Source organism: Xenopus laevis, chromosome 1S (assembly GCF_017654675.1).
Source record: "Xenopus laevis strain J_2021 chromosome 1S, Xenopus_laevis_v10.1, whole genome shotgun sequence".
Taxonomy (NCBI): Eukaryota; Metazoa; Chordata; class Amphibia; order Anura; family Pipidae; genus Xenopus; species Xenopus laevis.
The window spans coordinates 109302903-109324379 of record NC_054372.1 but is presented as its reverse complement, the minus strand read 5'-3'; the positions used below and the strand labels follow the sequence as shown (position 1 = coordinate 109324379).

Sequence of the window (21477 nt, the reverse complement as noted above, 5' to 3'; positions counted from 1 at the left end):
CAAGATATTTATAAATGATGCATTCAGGTTTTCTAATTGCTGAAGGGTGTACAACTCACAGATTGCATTTACACCTCATTCTTGTCTCGCATAAAAGGTAAAATAGTATATTTTTTAATATGTTTGTGTATACAAATTGCTTGCTGCAAACTGTTTACTTTGGGCATATTCAAGTTGTCTGCCCATATTTGGTTGTTATACTGCTTACCAACACACCAAGACTTCTAGCCTTATTTAATAGCAGGGAGCACATTTCACCTTGGCAATAAACAGTAGCAATCTTGCACACTGAAAAAAATCACTAGATACAAAGTTAAAGGGGAGATGCAAATTTAAAGGGGATGTTCACCTCAGACCATACTCTATATTAGAATAGCCCCCGTGAGAAAAAACATTTCTGCAAATCATCTTTGCTTGTTTTGAAGATACATACCTGAAAAGCCACTGACCCTGCTAAAGTTCTCTCTTCTGTGCTCTCAGCTCTCTGTAGGGGATTTCCCAGACCAGGACTTGAAAGGCAGCCAAACAAAAACTGAATTGGCTTTGCGCATGCTTCCTTTTCCAGGAAGCTGACACTGAAATGGTTACTTTGCGCGCCTCCCCTCTCCTGCTACAATGCAAATGTAGCAGGATAGAGGAGAGACGCACAGTAACCAGTTCAGTGTCAGCTTCCTGCGCAAAAAGCAGCTATAGAGGAAGCTTTCTCCACGGCCCCTCTCTTCCACAGCCCCCCCCCCCAACTGCAGGGTATGATTCTTCTATGGTCACACCACTAAATTTTTTATTTGGGAGGATTAACAGATTTAAGCACCTGATTCTAAATTAACAACTGTATATGGGCAAGTTTTTCTTAGCAGAGAGTCCCCTCTATTGTCTTTGATTTAAATTAACAATTGCAGCCAGTTGGTTCTCAGCTTCGTTCAAGCAGTTGCAAGAAGATTAACGAAAGCAAAAATTTGATTATTTGCAGTGGGTTAGTGCCCAGGTGCAAATATGCCTTCTGTTAGTAAATTAGGCAAAGCAGCTCCACAGCATAGCCCATATTACTTAACTGGCCAATGTAAAAAGTTGAGATCAGGCTATCAAGTAGGAACATACTAGTGGTGCATGGGCCATTTTACAACCATTAGCTCTTCCATGCCCTATCCCAAGCCTTTGCTGACGATGAAAAATTGCTGCTGCTTTTATAAATACATTATTAATGTGGGCTGAGCTAGATGAGGCCAGATTAGGTTGCACAAAGCACTTCAATGTTTGCAAAATAAAAGATCTTTAATTTTTCTACTTTTTCTTTTGTTACAAGCCTTGAGTGCAGTTCAATATATTACTACAGGTACGGGATCCATTATCCAGAAGCCCTTTATCCAGATAGCTCTGAATTACTGAAAGGCCATCTCCCATAGGGGCAAATTTACTAAACCCTGAAAATTCGCCAGCGACGGCTTCGCTCACAGCACAACATTTCGCCAGGCGTAGATTCGCCAGGACAACGCTAATTCACTAAAATCCAAAGTTGCGTCCAGGGCGCTAAACTCTGGCAAAGTTGCGCTAGCGTTACTGCGCCAATCGAAGCGCTAGCGTTGGCTAATTTGCATATGGCAGGAAGTTAAAGTTGCAAAAAATACATTACACTACACAAGCCCAGGGAACCTTGATAAAAAAAATTTTGGGGATTTTTTGAGGAAATCCTATCTACTCTGTTGCACTTTGCCTAGTTTGAGGTGGCGAAGGCAAGTCTGGAGCAAGAGGTAATGTTCAGTAAAATCTGCATCTTAGTGGATTGCGTAGTTATGTCCATTCGCCAGAGCGCAAACTCCCCAGGCGTTAAGGAGCGAAGTACCGCTAGAGTCTATCTCATTCGCTAGCGAAGTTATGCCAGCGACCGTAAATCGGCAAAGTACCGAAATGATGTCACGCTGGTGAATTTTCGCCTGCGTTAGTCACTTCTCCCTTTAGTAAATTTGCCCCATAGACTCCATTTTATTCAAATAATCCAAAATTTTAATAATGATTTCCATTTCCTTTTTCTCTATAGTAATAAACAGTACCTTGTACTAGTGTATTGTGTGTATTTTCTAGTAAACTTTAAGTATGAAGATAACAGGTCCCATACCTGTGTAGACATATTTGGTGAAGACAATCAAGCAAGGCTGTTCCTTAAAGTAGAACTAAGGCCTAAAACAGAATATGGCTAGAAATGCTGTATTTTATACAGAACATTAAAGGGATCCTGTCATCGGAAAACATGTTTTTTTCCAAAATGCATCAGTAAATAGTGCTACTCCAGCAGAATTCTGCACTGAAATCAATTTCTCTAAAGAGCAAACAGATTTTTTTATATTCAATTTTGAAATCTGACATGGGGCTAGACATTTTGTCAATTTGCCAGTTGCTCCTGGTCAAATTGACAAAAAAAGCTACCGTACCTTTTTAGTGGTGCCAGTTTGAATTTGTAGTGCAGGTGACCTGTCACATGCACAAAATCGTAGGTGCAAATTTTGCACACGTCGCTGGTCACCTCTGGTTTTGTGCAGTGGGGAGGGCCTGGGCTACAATAGAACACAAACAATCAAACAATATCATTGCTTGTATAATGCTGTTTTGCTTGTCACCTGAACATCCTAGAGCAGCCCAGATTTTTTTTTCTTTTTTAAAGAATGCTGTTTTAAATATGTCCTATGTTGGAAGCTGGAATTCTATCAATTATTTTGCATTGAGCCAAACTGCTGCCCTAAAAACCTCAACACAAGGTTCTAGAACTACTGCGGTACATTGTTCATTCTCTGGCTATAGACCACAAAGTTGTATTATAACTAAAGCCCAGGCACTTCAAGCCATTATTTAAGCTTTTCACATTTTATTGGTCACCATTATAGCACTGAATAAAACGCTGATTTCTTAATGTGGCTTGCAGTAATGATCTTGTTTTACTTATTTATTGTATATATATTGTACGTTGCGCTCCATATTATAGAAAGATTCGTTCATAACACAAAAAAACCCACAAGTTTCAAGAATTTCGGATAATATATTGTAATTGTTTATTTCATTTTGGAAATATACTGAAATTTTCCATTAAACACAGAATAAAATGGAATAAACCCAATATGCGCATATTTCATTTTGTAAATATACTGAAATTTTCCATTAAACACAGAATAAAATGGAATAAACCCAATATGCGGATATTTCATTTTGTAAATATACTGAAATTTTCCATTAAACACAGAATAAAATGGAATAAACCCAGTACGCGCATGATGATATATTTATGTGGGCAAACAATTAATTTTGTACAGTTCCACTTTAAAAATACACCATGGCTGAATGATCTTTGTTATGCAAAGAAGTCATGGTGTTTTTGTCATTGCCATCATTAGTTTTAGTATTAGAGAGTAGAGGCTATTGGTTGTGATATGACGTTGCTGTACATTTCACGTTTGACCAAAATTTGACCTTAAACTCAAGGGGGAACTTTAAAACCTAAATAGATCAAAAACAGGCAAACAAAAGCTCCCTGCTACAGAAAAGCCTGCAATCAATTTGATTTGTTGTCTGGAGCCTTTTTTTTATCTGCAGCATCAGACTTAACCATAACAAAGTGTGCTGTGCTGCTTTGCTGTATGTCACTGTTAATTTTTTTCCCTTACATCTTCAAGGATCTTTGTGCCTGTACAGAAATATTCTTACACACCACTTGTTTCTTTATTGGTTGTGACTGCAGCATTGTGCGTTTTACATCTGCCTCTAATGTCTGTGTAGAAGTAGTAGGGAAGAGGTGGGAAAGACTTGTTGGGTAGCTTGTCTTCCTTGCAGCACTTGAGTCCTGAGTTCAGGTCCAGTTGGGTTACTCTTTGCAAGGAGTTTTTCATATTATTACCATGCATGTAAGGCTTTCCACTGGTACTTCAGTTTTAGGCACAGTGCTTAAATTTACAGGAAATAAATATCCAGAACTCTTCAGGAGCCATAATTGACCAAGTTGGTAAGATAAACGAGGAAATAATAATGCCGCTTTGTTTGATTTGCCAGATGAGAAAAGTCCATCATAACCACTAATTTTAACTAACCACTTCCATTTAAAAGGAAGACAATGTTTCCTAATTAATAGTGCTAAGTAGGGTTGAGGTTTGCGCAGACACTGGTTTTTGTGTGGATCCACCTGTCCACTTTGTTCAATGTGAGTATTATGGGATAGGGTGCGCTGATTGCTGCTAAAAAAGGTAATTCCCAGAGACCTAGATAGAAAGACAATATATAGAGTAGTTTCCTAATTACTAATAAAAAGAGCAGTAGGGCAGCCATATTTTTGCTGTCCAGTGTGTTAATTTGCCTAGGTTTCTTTGTGTCCTGCCCAGGATCCCTGCGGTCAATTGTGAAAGACTTACATTCAGATGACAATGAAGATGAATCGGATGATGCTGAGGACAATGACTCAGAGAACGAGAGGCCGATCCGCATGCATGGAGGGAGCCGAATTCGCAGGTATATAGAAAATGATAGAAAAATTATTTTCTGTCTTTAACAGATGTTACATGGCAAGAGAGTAATGTAGAAACAGAAAACATAATGGGTCTCTCATGCTAGAAATTATAAAATGTCTTTACTTTCAAAATAATAATTTGAAGAGGATTGAAGGTTTGTTTCCTATAAGGGATGGTTTTTATGCTCCTTAATAGATCACCTGACAGGAAATAATGCAGATCTAGCTGTAGCAGGAAGAAGTGTCTGCCGAGCATGGGCCTAGCATATGTGTGTGTGTGAGCAAAGTGAATTTAATGATTCAGCTTTCTGTTTAAGATTATCCACTGGTAGATACTGCGTGTAATATGTGTGACAATTCCAACAAATGAAATGGGTAATAAAGCACCTCCTCGGATGCCATGTTCATAAATTTTGGACTTAATGAAATTAAACCAGGCTTTCTGTAAGTGCGAAGCGTTCTTAATCTTAAAGGGACATTAAAACCAAAAAATGAAAGTGTTATACTGTAATTAAACTTATGCACTGTTGCCTTTCACTGGTAGAACTGGTATATTTGCTTCAGAAACACAACTATAGTTCTATAAATAATCTGTTGTGTAGCCAAGGGGGCAGCCATTCAAAGGAGCAAAAGCTTAGTTTAATTAGCAGATAAGCTCTGTAGAATATAAAGGTGTTCTACGGGGCTTATCTGTTAACCCTCTGTGTAATGTGTGCCATTAAAGGAACAGTAACACCAAAAAATTAAAGTCATTTTAAAGCAATGACAATATAATTTACTGTTACCCTGCTGCACTGGTAAAACTGGTGTGTTTGCTTCAGAAACACTAATATAGTTTGTATAACAAGTTGCTGTGTAGCCATGGGGGCAGCCATTCAAGCACAGGATACACAGATACGTTCTGAAGAATCCCATTGTGTACTACAGAGCTTATCTGTTATCTGCTGTGCTTTTTCTATTTTTTCAGGTTGAATGGCTGCCTCATTGCTACACAGCAGCTTTATATAAACTATAGTACAGTCTCAAAAGCAAATACGCCAGTTATACCAGTGCTGAACAACATTACACTACATGCTCATTTCTTTAAAACACTTATATTTTTGGTATTACTGCTCCTTTAAGCCCTATTTTAATTGTCTTCCTTGCTACACAACATCTTGTTTATATAGACTCTAGTAGTAGACTCTAGATCAATTTTACATGTGCAGGGCAACAATACATTATATTTTAGTTAATTCTTTTGTTGTTATTTTGTCCGTAAGGCTGTATCTGTGCTATTAAACTAGCAGTTATGGGTGCATAGTTGGCCATAGGGACACGAGAAAAATGCCTGTCTCTGTCCATAATTCCTTAAAGAAAACTATACCCCCAAAATGAATACTTAAGCAACAGATAGTATATATCAAATTAAGTGGCATATTAAAAGAATCTTACTGGTATATATAAGTAAATATTGCCCATTTACATCTCTTGCCTTAAACCACCATTTTGTTATAGCCACTGTGCCGCCTCAGAGATCACCTGACCAGAAATACTACAGCTCTAACTGTAACAGGAAGAAGTGTGGAAGCAAAAGACATAACTTTGTCCATTAATTGGCTCATGTAACCAAATATGTATAGTTTGTTTGTGTGCAGTGTGAATCGTAGGATCCCAGGGGGGCGGCCCTTATTTTTTAAAATGGCTTTTCTATTTATGATTACACAATGGCACATACTACTAAAAAGTATGTTGTTTATTTACATGAAGCAGAGTTTTACATATGAGCTGTTTTATGCAATATATTTTTATAGCGACCTATATAGTACCCAGCTGGAATTATGTCAGTGGTGGTAGTGCAAGTCATACAAGATGTGAGCTGATGATAGGAATAATAGAACATCTAATATGTACTTGTGTTTTCAGGATTAGCCTCAGCGATGGGAGCAACAGCGAAAGTAGTTCTGTTTCTTCTCCTTTGCGAAATGAGCCTCCCACTTTGTTAAAAACAAATAATCAGGTAAGTTGTTTTTGTGTTAAATGTGTTTTACAGGCATTGTGCTTACAAAACCAAAAGTTACTTGTGAATTATGTAGATCTTTGCTCTGTTCTGTGTTAAGATGCATTCTTCCACATGAACAAACCATTACCACTCTACATACAGTAAACCATGTGTTTTCTATTACACAATGTCACAGTACCAACCATTTGCCTCATTTTTTCCACATCAAGGTCTTGATACAGCCACAAATCTATTAACTGTACAATAGAAATGGAAACAAGTTGGCTGCCCACACAAGTTTTTTTTTCATAGTATAGCACTCAGAATGCTTGGTTAAATCTATTTTGTAACTAAGTGTATATGATTGTTATTAGTAAGATGGTTATATTGTATGTCTTTGCAGAATCTAGAGGATTCTACATTAAAATCAATTTTAATATGATGTAACATATTAAGTTAGGTTGAAAAAAAGACACATCTCTTAACCTTTTTTACTCTATTTTAACCTGCCTAACTGCTAATTGATCCAGAGGAAGACAAAAAACCCCACCTGAAGCTGATCCAATTGCCTCAGAGGGGAAAAAAACTCCTTACTTACTCCAAGATGGCAATCGGACTAGTCCCTGGATCAACTTGTACTATGAGCTATCTTCCATAACCCTGTGATCCGTCACTTGCTAAAAAGTCACCCAACCCCTTCTGAAAGCTATCTAATGTATCAGCCTGTACAACTGATTCAGGGAGAGAATTCCACATCTTCACAGCTCTCACTGTAAAAACCCCTTCTGAAGACAATATTTTGTCTTTTACTCTGTATGTAAAGGAGACCAAGTCAGTGCATTTTGACCACCGTAGGTTTTCCTTAGAGAAGAACGTGGCCAGTGTGCCAAAAGTCTAAACCTTTTGAGTTTTTTTTTTTTTGACAGGATTTCTGACCTCAGAAACCAGCTAAAATTTCATAGTGCAGGTTTGAGGGATTCAGAATAGTAAGGCATTTAAAAGAAGTGAAAAAGAAAATGCATGTACACTGTACAACATTTTATTAAGAATTATTTTCTATCTAAGAGGAGAGCTTGCTCTGAAATCAGCGCTTCCTGCATTTAAAATAACATTATCCACCTGTGTGTGGATAGGCCGAGCGGAGATCGACCTGATCTCCGCTCCACTAGGCTCTGTGTGTCCGCACACAAGCGGAAGCCATTGTTTTAAATGTAGCGCTGATTTCAGAGCATCCTCCACCTCATTACAATTCATTATGTGGCGAGAAGTGTAGCAAACGACATGTACCCTCAACCTAATCTTCCAATGCAATGATCTGCTATGTTGTACTGTAGCCTTAATGTCACACCCTTATGACAGCTTCCTATTAAGATCTGCAATTTGCTTTTTTTTAAAAAATATTTGACATAACTTAAGCAAATACCGAATACTGTATTAAACCTGGTGTCTTTTAGATCACCTAATTTATCATAATCTCTCTGTGAAACAATATAGCAACTTTTTAAATGATGCTCTTAACTTTGTGATGTAACGGGTAGCAGCCAAAGTTCAGAGATGGCATTTTAGACGCAGCCTGTCTGTTTTCAGCAAGTACCATGACTGAAACTTTGAGCAGCTGCAGTCTGATGATTCTAAGATTATCTAGTCATGGGAATATACAAAATGGTAGTTGTTAGTAGAGGCAGCTCAGAACAGGACTTAATATATACTAAAACAACATTACTGGGCTTCACCCGTATGTGTTCTCCACCCGTATGCTGGTGGGCACTTAAATGGCAAATTATCTTGCTGTATAAATGAATAGAACCCTGCATTTCCTTTATTATGGTCTCTCACAAAAAGGTCAGTAGTTTCCGAAGGGTTCTTCTTCCAGCTGAATTAAAGCAAAGTGCTCTGGTATATACTGTAACATTATTATGTTTCTACATAGAGGTCTAATTTACTGAAGTACATTGTATTAATCCACAGACTCATAACAAAAGCAAAATACATTTATATGTTATCAGTTAATAGTTGGCATGCTATGAGAAACAATTCTACAATGGAAGGGAAATAATGCCATGATCTCTGTAGGTTATTATTTCATTAAAGCTATTATACTTATATGTTGGGTTTTTTTTTGTTTGCTTTAAAATAAGCTTATGTGAGCTCCATTTAAGATCTTTTGAACTATTTGTGCATATTGTTCAGATCCTTCCTTTGTTCATAAAGAACTTCACCAGCTCTGCTTTGGTTGATTTGATGCTCTGACAAGTCATGCCAAACACGAAGAGCATATAAATTAATTACATAACTGTACAGTAAGCTGGGTCTTCCATCGTTCTTGATGACTATAACATGTAACGTCCATGTGAGAGAGTGTTTGACAAGCTAAAACCAAGACAGCAACATCTATGCAATATACATTAAAAAAGCTTCTATTCTTACTGTCAATGGTTTATTTAGGTCATTTTCTACATCTATTTTTTTGGTCTTATTTTTAAACCTTGGTCTAAAGGTCTTAGCAAGGGTCAGCAAGCCATCTTATAGAAATATATTTATTTTTTGGTTAAACAACAGAAAATGCTATGGAGCATATTTGTAGAGCAGTGCAATGGTTTCATCACTTCTTAACGCATCTTCCCTTGAAATTTTTATCAAAGTGCAGTTATTTAATTGGCCTTTGCAAATACTTCAGGAGTCCATATCTTCCCCTCCCCCAGACAGACTATCATGGTTTACTTTCAGTTTGTAGAATCCGAGATGTTTTTACTGAAGTTCAGTTTTACTGAAGTGTTTGTACAACATTTTACATAAGACCAACTGAATGAGCCCCTTTAAAGGCCCAAGTGAAATAGCTCAGCAGTGAAATAAGTTAATTGTTCACATTTTACATAGTAACTCTGTACCCGCCATAATGCGCAATTCAAAATGATGCACCTTTTTTTGGTCTTTGGACTACATCCATCCCAGACATTGTGGGGGTTATTTATCAAAATCCAAAATGTTCTCACTATTTTCTGAAAACCACTCCGACCAAATCTGCACAGACTCCCCCCCCCTTTTTATCAATAAATGGTTACGATACTTTCTTGTGGGAAAAGACTCAATAAAATCCGTATCATACAAGATTTTCGGGTTTGACGCCTGAAAACTATGAAATCTTTTATTATACAAAACCCAACACATATCAGGATATCTTCAAAATGTCAACGGGACATCTACCATTGACTTCAACATTATCTTGGCAGGTACTTTTTTATTGAGATTTTAATAAATCACAAAAAAAAGAGTTGTTTTTTTTTCTCTAAAAGTCTGACCACAAAAAATGGTCTTTAATAAATAACCCCTTGTTTGTTTATAATATTTTAAGGTATGGGCAGTTTAAGTGCTTTGAACTTTGGTTAAAATGCTTCATCTTTTTTCTACACAAGCCTAAATGTGTTTCCACGCTGTGCTTCTTTTTTTAACATAGGCGTCTTTTGTGCCACCCTCCATAGGGGCCCTGTGTTGTGCAGAGCTCTTTGCCTACAGTGAAGTATGGCTGTGGTTTCATTATGTTCTAGGGCAGGGCTGTCCAAGTGGCAGCCCGCAGGCCACATCTGGCCTACGACCCCCCTTGTGTGGCCCCCACATGTAAATTTGCCAGCTGTGATTCCTTACCTTGTGTAAGATTTAAAAGGTATCAATCCTGAGATTAACTGTCCCCTTCATTGTTTATACCTCAAATACAGACAGTAAACTCCTGCATTGTTCATACCTGTAATCCCCCCTGCACTGTTCACACATGTAAAACCTCTATTGTTTACACCCCTAAAGTCCTATATTGTTCACACTTCAGACCCAGACTGAAAATGCCCATATTGTTCACCTGTTCACACTTCAGACAAACTGCTGTATGAAGACAGGTTTCCCTTTCTCCTGCTCTATTCTGCCCGCCCTATGCTCCCTGTGTGCGCCATACTCTGCCTTCCCTATGCTCCCTGTGTGTGCCATATTCCACCTGCCCTATGTCGCCTGTGTGTGCCATACTCTGCCTGCCCTATGCTCCCTATGGGTGCCATACTCTGCCTGCCCTATGCTCCCTGTATGTGCCATACTCTGCCTGTCCTATGCTCCCTGTGTGTGCCATACTCTGCATGCCCTGTGCCCCCTGTGTGTGCCATAGTCTGACTTCCCTATGCTCCCTGTGTGTGCCATACTCTGCCTGTCCTACTCTGTACCTTGTGGCATGTGAGCCTGGTAGGGTCTATTCTGGGGGTTTGTTATCATTTGGAAATTGTTGTTAAATAATCTGATGTCTTGCAGTAATAGAAATAATATTAAAAAAAGGTATTTGTAATAAATAAAGAAGCGACGGTTGCAAATAATTTACCAAACATATCTATCTATACATCTAAAAAAATATTAGAAATACAACCATTAAAGCATTAATGACATTTACATAAATGCCAATAATGAAATCTTGTGCAGACTGTGTGAGGTCTTGATTTCATTGTATAGTGTGACTCCCAGATGGCATATAGATTTTTATATGTATTGTTTACATAGAGTTTATTGAATTTTATATTATCTTTAACTGGAACTGGAACCCCATCGACACATCAGGATAATTAGTGTGCGTGTGTGCTGCCCCAAATATGAATAATGGCTGCTTCCCCTAGGACTGGTGACCTGATTTGTCAAGATGTCAGTTGTAACTTTATAATGTGGCTATAAATTCCAGCTTAGTTGGCAGAAACCATAAAGTAAGAGACCAGAGGTCAAGAGCCTTTATCAGTCCCACCAGAGGCTAGACTGGAAATGTGCAACACACAGTTATGGTAGTTTTGAATATCTAGCTGTAGTCCCTCTAACTAAATTCAAAGGAATGAAAACTCATTCATTCATTCACTGACTGATTCTTAGGCCTGGCAGGGGTAGTAGAAATTATCCCTCTTACCATCCTTTGACATTTTATTATTATTATTATTATTATTATTATTATTATTGTCATTTTAACAACTTTCCTTCTTCCATATGTTATAGCTAGTGAGCCATCTCATTTATACGTTCAACGTGTCCCTTTATCTAAACTCACTATTTCTGGGATATAATAATAACCACAATATACATGTGGCAACGGTTAAGGTATATTTTAGGTACTGCCTGTTTGTACTAATTTATCTATTATTTCACCAACTGTTAAACTGAATCTGCAGTGGAGTCTCGTGTACTTTTGTTAATTAAAACGCACAATCCTATCAGCAGTCAGCATCAGTACTATATTTGCAGACATGTTCATTAGCAGTGACATAATTGGCACAAATGTATCTCGCTTCGTAGCAAAAGCAGTCTGGCATTAGCCATAGGGTCAGTTCTACATACAGTACTTTCATTAAAAGGTTACATTTGCGATGCCTTGCATTAAATCCAAATGCAGTCAGCCAAAAAAGTGTTTGACGCTACATGGTGTTCTTTTTCCAACATAAAAGTGTGTAGGTTAGATCATTTGTTTGTTCTAAACCTGTTTTTCTTCTTTTTTGTTTCATATGATTGCCTGGGCTGCAGATCCTAGAAGTGAAAAGCCCCATCAAGCAGAGCAAGTCTGAAAAACAGATCAAAAATGGGGACTGTGACAAGGTAAATTGTTTTGGAGCAACATGATTACAGAAATGTATAGTTATAACATGTTGTTTTTATGAATTATTACTATTTTGGAATAATCACAGGGTTATTAAATTGTAATAAATAAGCAGAGTGATATTGTGTGCGGGTCTAGCTTATTGTGTGTATTAAAATGTTCGGATTTTGCATAAATATTCATATACCATTACATTACATTTGTTAGCTCTTAGGAATGACCGTCCTTAAAGGGATACTGTCATGGGAAAAAATTTTTATATCAAAATTAATCAGTTAATAGTGCTTGTCCAGCAGAATTCTGCACTGAAATCCTTTCTCAAAAGAGCAAACAGATTTTTTTATATTCAATTTTGAAATCTGACATGGGGCTAGACATATTGTCAATTTCCCAGCTGCCCCAAGTCATGTGACTTGTGCTCTGATAAACTTCAATCACTCTTTACTGCTGTACTGCAAGTTGGAGTGATATCACCCCCTCCCTTTCCCCCCCAGCAGCCAAACAACAGAACAATGGGAAGGTAACCAGATAACAGTTCCCTAACACAAGATAACAGCTGCCTGGTAGATCTAAGAACAACACTCAATAGTAAAAACCGATGTCCCACTGAGACACATTCAGTTACATTAAGTAGGAGAAATAACAGCCTGCCAGAAAGTAATTCCATCCTAAAGTGCAGGCACAAGTCACATGACTGGGGCAGCTGAGAAACTGATAAAATGTCTAGCCCCATGTCAGATTTCAAAATTGAATATAAAAAAATCTTTTTTGAGAAATGGATTTCAGTGCAGAATTCTGCTGGAGCAGCACTATTAACATATGTATTTTGGAAAAAACATGTTTTTCCATGACAGTATCCCTTTAAGTCCAACCACATTTTGCAGGAATTTAGAGTATAAATTACACAAAATTCCAATCATTCTGTATCTATTCCATTTAGTTACCAACATTTGGTCATTTATTGTTATTTATCATTTGTTAGGTGGGTTAACATTTCTCATGCAGTTCTAACTTTATGGATTCCAAGAAATGCCTATTGTGATTACAGGAGACTGTAATGCTGTACTTTACGTGTTTCTTTTCTGAAAACACAATATATTGGCCTTCAGGTGAAAAGGTATTGGAAAGAAAACAGTGATCATAGTCGTCCCAAATACTTTAAGGCCCTTCTGGCCTCTCTTCCACTATTCACTGTATACTGGCTACAGGGGAGGCCATAAGAATGAAAGTGGGAAATGGGCTCAGAGCTCTTCTGATTGTGGCTACTAGTTTCTATACCACCTGGGTATTCACAGGGTTATGACTAACAGGACTGGACCAGTATGAGCAAATTTTAAGGTGCATTAGGAGAAACATTCAGTACTATTTTGTGTTATGTTGCATTGATCTGTAATAGATACTTTCCATGTAGCCATTTTAGACATGTAACTGTATTGTAATTTGATTTGCAAAAATATATTAATGATATTAAAATATCAATGAATGTTGTGGCCTGCTAAGGATGACAGAAACAAGTGTTTGTAGGTCATTACTTTGATGTGTTTATAATACATATTATTTTTTTCTGTCTGGGAAAGTGAGAAACACAAGATATACAACATAAATTAAAATGCATTGACTGGAAATGTTAAAGAGTACACACTGAATAATAATATTATTTATCTGGATTGATTAGAGTAATACATTCTGATCATGGCCACACTGTTATCTGCTTACTTATGTATGGGGGTGTTTCACTTGCCTTCCTTAATCTGACCAGGGATTTGCCAGGTTAGGCCAGTGTATGCTGAAATCTAATGGGCTTCCATAGGCAACTATTATGGGTTGATGGTTGGCCCTGGGGTCCAATAACCTTAATAACCAAGTGGTTGTATGTGAATATGCTCAGCTGTAGAACCAACTTTACAATTCACACAATCCACAAACAAAAACAGATGGAGGCATCCCTAGTTTAACAGATGTAAAAGGAAAGATACATATAGCTCTCCTATAAAACAGTATGTTTCAGCATGCATACACGTGTAACATTCCATCAGTTTTATTATCCCATTAATTGTTATTATTTTTATTGCTTGTTCTCATCCACAGCTGGCAGGGGGAAGCAATTTTATTTTGTATGACTCATTTTCTAGTTAGTTTATATTACTATTGTAAAATGAAGTACAAACTATGGTTGGGTTCATTACTGTTCCTTTAATTTTAGTCTCTTTAGGGTCTTTACACCTGTGTGCTCTCAGCCTTAGGATAATAAAATACTTGTTTCTTTTTCAGGCATACCTAGATGAATTAGTTGAGCTTCACCGAAGATTAATGACTCTAAGAGAAAGACATGTACTTCAGCAGGTATTAACAATGGTGCTAACTACTAGGAATAACTGAGATCAATGCACTGGCCACTGTGGAATGGTTAATGGGGTCCTCACTGAACACTATGAGGAAAGGGCACCTAAGACAAAACTAGCTGCTTTTGTACTGATAATATTTTTTTTCTCAGCTGTCATGCTGTCAGAGTTTACACAGTACATCTGTGCTTAGCCTCAAACAGAAACATTCAGTGCCTTTCATTACAGCTGCAGTATCAGCTTCAGTTCCGTTCACCAGACCCACCGCTCTCAGGAACATTTTGTGTATCTTTAATTTAACATATTTTCCCCATTAAGGCAGATCTACTAATAACCACATTTTCAAATGTTGCTTTGTGCTTTCATCATATCCTCAGTTTTAGTCATTTACATTTGAACTCGCACACAGGCTCAGATTTAACACCATAAAATACTCCTAATAGGGTTGATGAAATAAATACCACATTTTCCAGAATAAAAAAAGTAATTTGCCAAATAGACCCGTACCTTACTTTTTCCATAAATAGGACTTATTATCCAATATAACACATGATTGTGGGCCAGACTATAATAAGATAATGATGTCATACTGCATTAAAAATCTTTTGAGACCCTTTTATATTGACCATAAAACTTCCCTGTAGTTCAGGTATGGGATTTATTACCCAGAAAGCTGTATTGCACACATCAGGACAAATAGGGGTGAGACTGTAGGGGAGCATACATGTATTTCATACTTTAAGGCATAATCCCCAAGCAACCTAACATTATGTTGAGATATAGAATGTGTACTTTCTGACTACAGAAGTCTGTTTTCCAATATTTGTTTGGAGAGGTGCGTGGAAGTTAATTATTGTCTGTTAGTAAGTGCTACTCGTATATCTATCTTCTCAGGGGTTCATTAGTTTCTTTTGGAGGCTACCCTTAAACCAACTGAGTGGCAGCAGTGATTTTCACAAAGAATTGTTTTCATTAAATCACACATTGAATAACTGGCTTATAGGGATATATCTTTATAAAGGCAGTGTGAAAAGCAGGAAAGACTTACAATTTTTCAGTAAAAAGCAACATTTTTATAAAGCTGTGTAGGCAGTGAAGTCATTATACTCAGGTTTCTAACACAATTCAACCAACTACACCAATTTCAGTGCCAGTTTACTGTCTTTAAATGTTCCAAGGAAAGGAAAAGGGAGTGTCTAAATAATATTTGTAGATCATTATGCAGTCTTATCTCGAAGGACTATACTGAACAAATTCATTTAGCCAATGCAGTTAGCTATTTTTGGTTTGAACTATACAGCTTCACCAGATTCTCAAAGCGAACAAATGTGATCATTCTGAAATACAGATACCAAACCCAAATTGTATTTAGAAAAGGACACACAATGAATAAAGATCATAATGATAACAGCTTTATGCCTGACTCACTTTCTATATACACACACACCATAAACATTTCCACTCCCAGCAGGAAATACTTCTATGGGCATTCTGCTCTTTTTCTTTAAGTGACAGCCATGCTTGAATGTTAATTCTCTGCTGTAATTTAAAACTGTCTATGTAATACAATAATGAGATCCCTGGGGATCACCATTAAATCCTCAGTACTCCGTGTTGAATGTCAGGTAATAAAGCTGTAAACAAGAATTCACTGTTAGTCACTATACCCTATATTTATGAACGGTTCCAATTTTTCTGCTTGAATGAGTCTCACGTGTATGAAACCAAGCAGTGTAGTGTAAAACAAGGTCACACTTCGTCTCAGATGAATAGCACACTTTAGCATTATGGAAACTTATGCAATATCATGTCACAGAGAACTAGACTATGGGTTTTTTTTACACAATATCAAAACGTCACTGGAATCAGTGATATATTTGTAGAACTGTGGACATTCACAATGGAAATGTAATTAAGTGTTTTGAGGTATTTGATTATTTTAGAACAATAATAGTCCAAATTGTGCAAAAATTCTTTTTTGTTTTGTTTCTGTATTGCATACGCCAAAGACATAACAGTGAAAAGTCTGCGATTAAAGGTGGCCATACACAGATAGATCCGCTCGTTTGGCGATGTCGCCAAACGAGCGGATCTCCCTCCGATATGCCCACCTTGAGGTGGGCAATATCGGGCTGATCCGATCATGGGCCCTAGGGCCCAACGATCGGATCCTAGCGTTCGCCAAACGGGCGGTCGGATCGCGGGACCGCATCAACGAACAGATGCGGCCGCGATCCGACGGGATTTTTAATCCCATCCGATCGAGATCTGGCCGACTTTCGGCCAGATCTCGATCGGGGAAGCCCGTCGGGGGCCCCCATACACGGGCCAATAAGCTGCCGACACGGTCTGTCGGCAGCTTTTATCTGCCCGTGTATGGCCACCTTTAGACTACACTTAACCTCTATTAACCCGCAGTCTTTTCATAACACACTACTACCCTAGGCAGTATTAAGAAGCACAGACATGAGCGCAAGCACAGATACTGTGTATAATATTTTATACAGTGTAAAGTATTTCATGTAGAAACAAAGTAAAGTCAAATTTTGAGCAAAAATAATACAAAGCAAGTTAATATAGTCTTATATTTCCCTATAAATAATTTTCTGTGTTACTCAAAAAGTAAATTGGAGAAAAGTGGATTTTTTTTTTTAACATGCAGCACTGTACTCCTTTTCAAACCCTGTGATAGTGTTAGTGATACTAACCACTTCAGGAGCAAAATACATACTGAAATTGATCACAGCAAAAAACTTCCCTTGTCTAGGGGATTTATTTGTAGAATATTCTGGGCATAGTTATGCAATGTTTCAGCCCTTGCAATCCTTGCCTGACTGAATTGTCTAACCTACCTGACTGATTTCAATCGGGAAGCCCCATTCATCGGCCAGTAAGATGCTAATTTGGTCTGGAGGGGGAGAATCGGCAGCTTATTTTGGCCTGTGTATGGGCAGCATTACTTGTGTCATTCTACATCTATCTACCTCCTTCTCTTTATCTCTTTATACAAACAACTACAATAGTAAAGGTGGCCATACACAAAATTCGGCCAGAAATCAGTTGGACAGGTTTAATTTTCCTGACGGGTGAGGGCCACATCAGCTCATCGATACAGTCCTGTTTCTGGTGCCATTATAAGTTCAGTATACAGCTAGGGTAACCACCTTTTGTGGAAAAAAATACTGGCCTTCCTATATATTTATCATTTTTCCCTATTAATAACATTGGGATGAACCGTAATTTTTACCGGCCAGGCTGGTAAAATACCGGCCAGGTGGCAACCCTGTATAGAACCCACATTTGCACAATGCACTTTATAGCTTTTAGGTGGACTTAAGTATGTTTAGATTGTGCTCCAAATGTGAATACAATATTTTTATTATTACTCGTTAACTTTTATTTGGCTTCATGAGTGCAGCATAGAACATGTGACCAACAGATATAATACCAACAGTAAACAATTATTTTACTTTTGTGAAAGCATTGTTGCAGTTTCTGGACCACAACTGTCAGTTGCACTAAAATTTCATAGAAAATGACTGATTTATTATGGCACATAATTCATTATTGCTACATCACAATAATGACAAGCGATGACAGCAATACAGATAACTCAAAAATACCCTCTTCTGAAATCTAGAAGGAACTTCATCAAACTGATAGCGTCACTTCCCATCTGTTAGAAATCTGCTGTTCGAATGTTGATTTTATTGCTGTTTAAGTAAACAAAGTATAGTATAAAAGCAATGTATGCTGCCAGATAATTATCCTGCTCTTTCCCTTTCATCTTCACTTCATGTTACCTTGGTTAAAAATAGCTTTTGCCCATAAAAGTTTTCCATTGTAATTTAAACAAGTCCAGTGAAAGGAGAGTCTAGAGCTCACATCTTTGTTGTGTTAGCAGTATTTGAACTGTGCAAACTGATTTCTTTCAATTATTAACAGTAACAGTATTTACATACATGGCTTGTACAGTATATAAATGTCAATATCTGTCCTTAAGATCATATACTTTTTTATATAAGCGTTTAATGTATTTGGCTGCTTCACAGTACTAATCATCATCTCATAACATATTTGTTTGCATATGATCAAAGAAAATTAGATCTAACAAATGTTAATTAGTATTCAGCATTCATTACAGTTAAGGGTTAGTATCTAAGTGAAATGTGATTTCAATATGCTGTAACAGGTGTATAGCTGTATTGAAAATAAAGTTTCTTGAATCTTATTTTTGCATTTTCTGTTTTGAAGGTCAATCTAAGTTCTTTGTTTTTTTGTTTTTTTTACTTCATTTCAGATAGTGAATCTAATAGAAGAAACAGGACACTTCCATATTACAAATACAACATTTGACTTTGACCTTTGTTCCCTTGACAAAACCACAGTCCGTAAACTACAGAGCTACCTGGAAACAACCGGGGCTTCTTGAGCCTGCCTTGTGTGGACAATTTAAGGACAGGAAGAAATACTGAACTGTTCAGGATAACATAAATAGATCCAGGTTCTCAAGAAAAAATGGATAAAGAAAACCTCTGCCTACTTTTTTTCCTTTTTTTGTTGTTTCCTGAGATCACAGATGAAGAAAGAATAAAACATGACACACGGAAAGTTATCCTTCCTCACTATGTTTTTGAGATTAAACCTGGAAAACCTTGAAATTAAAAAAGACATACAATGTTATTTCCTAAATTAATGTGTTCGGTATCATGTGACGTTTCGTGGCTTCCACAAGACGTATGCATGTTATTCACGCACTGCCTTACTACGTGACTGCTTTATTTATTACTGCATACATGTATTCCAAAAGTCATTGTGGAATGACACTACCATATGCTTCAAGCCACTATATGCTCCATTTTTTGAGCGCAACCCATCGCCAGAATTCAAGTGACTGTATTTGCAGGAAAGTTTTTCCAGCCAAGCAGCAAACACTTACTTACTGTTTTCACTGGTTTGTTTTTAGGAAATATAGACACAGGAAAAAAAAAAAGCGGACCAAGCTCAGTTTTACTGTTAGCCTAATTCAGGGTATTTGTCTCAATTAAATCATCAAATGAACAGTCTTTCAAAAACAGCAACAAACAAATGCACCAAATAGCATTATGTGACTCGTAGCCTTACTAGAAAAATACTGTAAGTAGGATGTCTTGGCAAAAAGTGTTGAGCTGATCTGGATCCAACATTGTTTGTCTAATCAGTATGTTTGTGTCTTTATATATATATATATATATATATATATATATATATATATATATATATATATATATATATATATATATATATATATAAAGAGTAACAGCAGCCAACAGTTTCTTTGTTGAAAAGCACCCTGGCCCCTCCCCCCTGTCATTCTTGTCTAAAGAAATGGTGTAGAAATTTCTTTATTTGGAACTATTTATTACAAGTTTCCGCTGTCTGTTGATGGCGGTTGTTAATTATTGTTACTATGGACATTTAAGTGGCATTCAAAGTTAGTATTTTTTTTTCTCTGTATGTTATATATTTGTTTATGGTTCACTAATGTAAACTTTTTTTTCTACTTGGAAATTAAATTCATTTTCCTTGAACATTCTAATTGAGCTGTATTAAAGGGATTCACGGGTGGAGGGGATTATTCTTCCACTGTACTTGTAAGGAAGGCCCCATCTAGAATATGCCGTACAGTTTTGGTCTCCAGTGCTCAAATACAATATTATTTAATTAGAGAGGGTACAGAGAAGGGCATGATAAATGGTATGGAAAATCTTAGCTATGAGGAAAGACTGGCCAAATTGGGGATGTTTTTGCTGGAGAAGAGGTGCTTAAGGGGTGAAATGATAAATATGTATAAATATATAAGGGGATCATATAAAAATCTCTCTAATGCTTTATTTACCAGTAGCTCTTTCCAGCTGATGCGAGGTCACCCATTCCATTTAGAAGAAAGGAGGTTCTGCCTGAATGTTTGGAAGGTTTTTTTTTACAGTGAGAGCTGTGAAGATGTGAAATTCTCTCCCAGAATCAGTTGTACAGGCTGATACGTTAGATAGCTTTAGGGTAAGGCCGCACTGGGCATTTTAGGGAGATTTGGTCGCCTGGCGACTAATCGCCTCATCTTTGCGGCGACCAATCTCCCCAAACGCCTTCCCTCACTCTGCGCTGGCTAAAATGATAAAACGCTGGCATTAATTACACACAGCGGTTTGTTTTCCGAAGTAGCTTCACGAGGAAACTTCGAGCGACTTCGGAAAATTAATTTGCCATGTGTGATTAGCGCCGACGTTTTTTCATTTTAGCCGGCGCAGAGTGAGGGAAGGCGTTTGGGGAGATTGTTTGCCGCAAAGATGAGGCGATTACTCACCAGGCAACCAAATCTCCCTAAAATGCCCAGTGTGGCCTTACCCTTAAGTAGGGGTTGGATGGCTTTTTAGCAAGTGAGGGAATACAGGGTTATGGAAGATAGAACATAGTACAAGTCGATCCAGGGACTGGTCCAATTGCCATCCTCTGGATCAACTAGCAGTAAGGCAGGTTATATATAGTTATAAAAGGTTGAACTTGATGGACGTGTGTCTTTTTTCAACCTAACTTACTATGTTAACACGTTATATAACAGAGACAGGATGGTAAATCATTTTTGCTAGACTTTAGATGCCCTGTACGTTGTATATGATATAAAATGCTTGGTTATGCTTACATTACGCTGACACATGATGAAGGCATGTATATCTCTTACACAGTTCTGCTAATTATACATAATGATGTACACAGATTATGCAGATCTCTTCTACCTAAAGTTGCCACTCTATATTTGGTGTCTGAGGAGTTGTGCTAGATATAACAGATGCAATCAGTCTGATGAAAATCGAAACCAATAACCTATACTGACGTATTCATTTGTAGCAATTCAGCAGTGTACCAAGTACTTGGGCACAGCTGGGGGTTATCAATAACATATTGTTTGGAGAATCTGAAAGCTGCTGTCTCATATCATCAGGGATGTATATTATTAATAATGATGTCACATACATGCTAGATACAAGTTAGTCCAGCAAGTGCACCTGCGCCTGTTTGCTTTTGCACAAGA

The 21477-nt window shown here is 37.4% G+C and overlaps 1 protein-coding gene across 4 annotated transcripts in view; it reads left to right on the top strand.

The window, feature by feature from the left end:
• mllt3.S (myeloid/lymphoid or mixed-lineage leukemia; translocated to, 3 S homeolog) overlaps positions 1-19978 on the top strand; it is a 119048-nt gene extending 99070 nt beyond the window's left edge. For 2 of the 4 annotated variants that reach the window (XM_018243755.2, XM_018243757.2), the window contains 5 exons: positions 4359-4485; positions 6389-6482; positions 11994-12065; positions 14338-14409; positions 18709-19978. In XM_018243755.2, coding sequence (XP_018099244.1) covers positions 4359-4485; positions 6389-6482; positions 11994-12065; positions 14338-14409; positions 18709-18840 — 497 coding nt within the window. In that variant the 3' untranslated portion in view covers positions 18841-19978. Of the gene's footprint in view, positions 1-4337; positions 4486-6388; positions 6483-11993; positions 12066-14337; positions 14410-18708 lie in introns of all 4 variants that reach the window. The other 2 variants (XM_018243754.2, XM_018243756.2) reach the window with 1 other exon arrangement.
• Positions 19979-21477: the final 1499 nt, after the last annotated feature.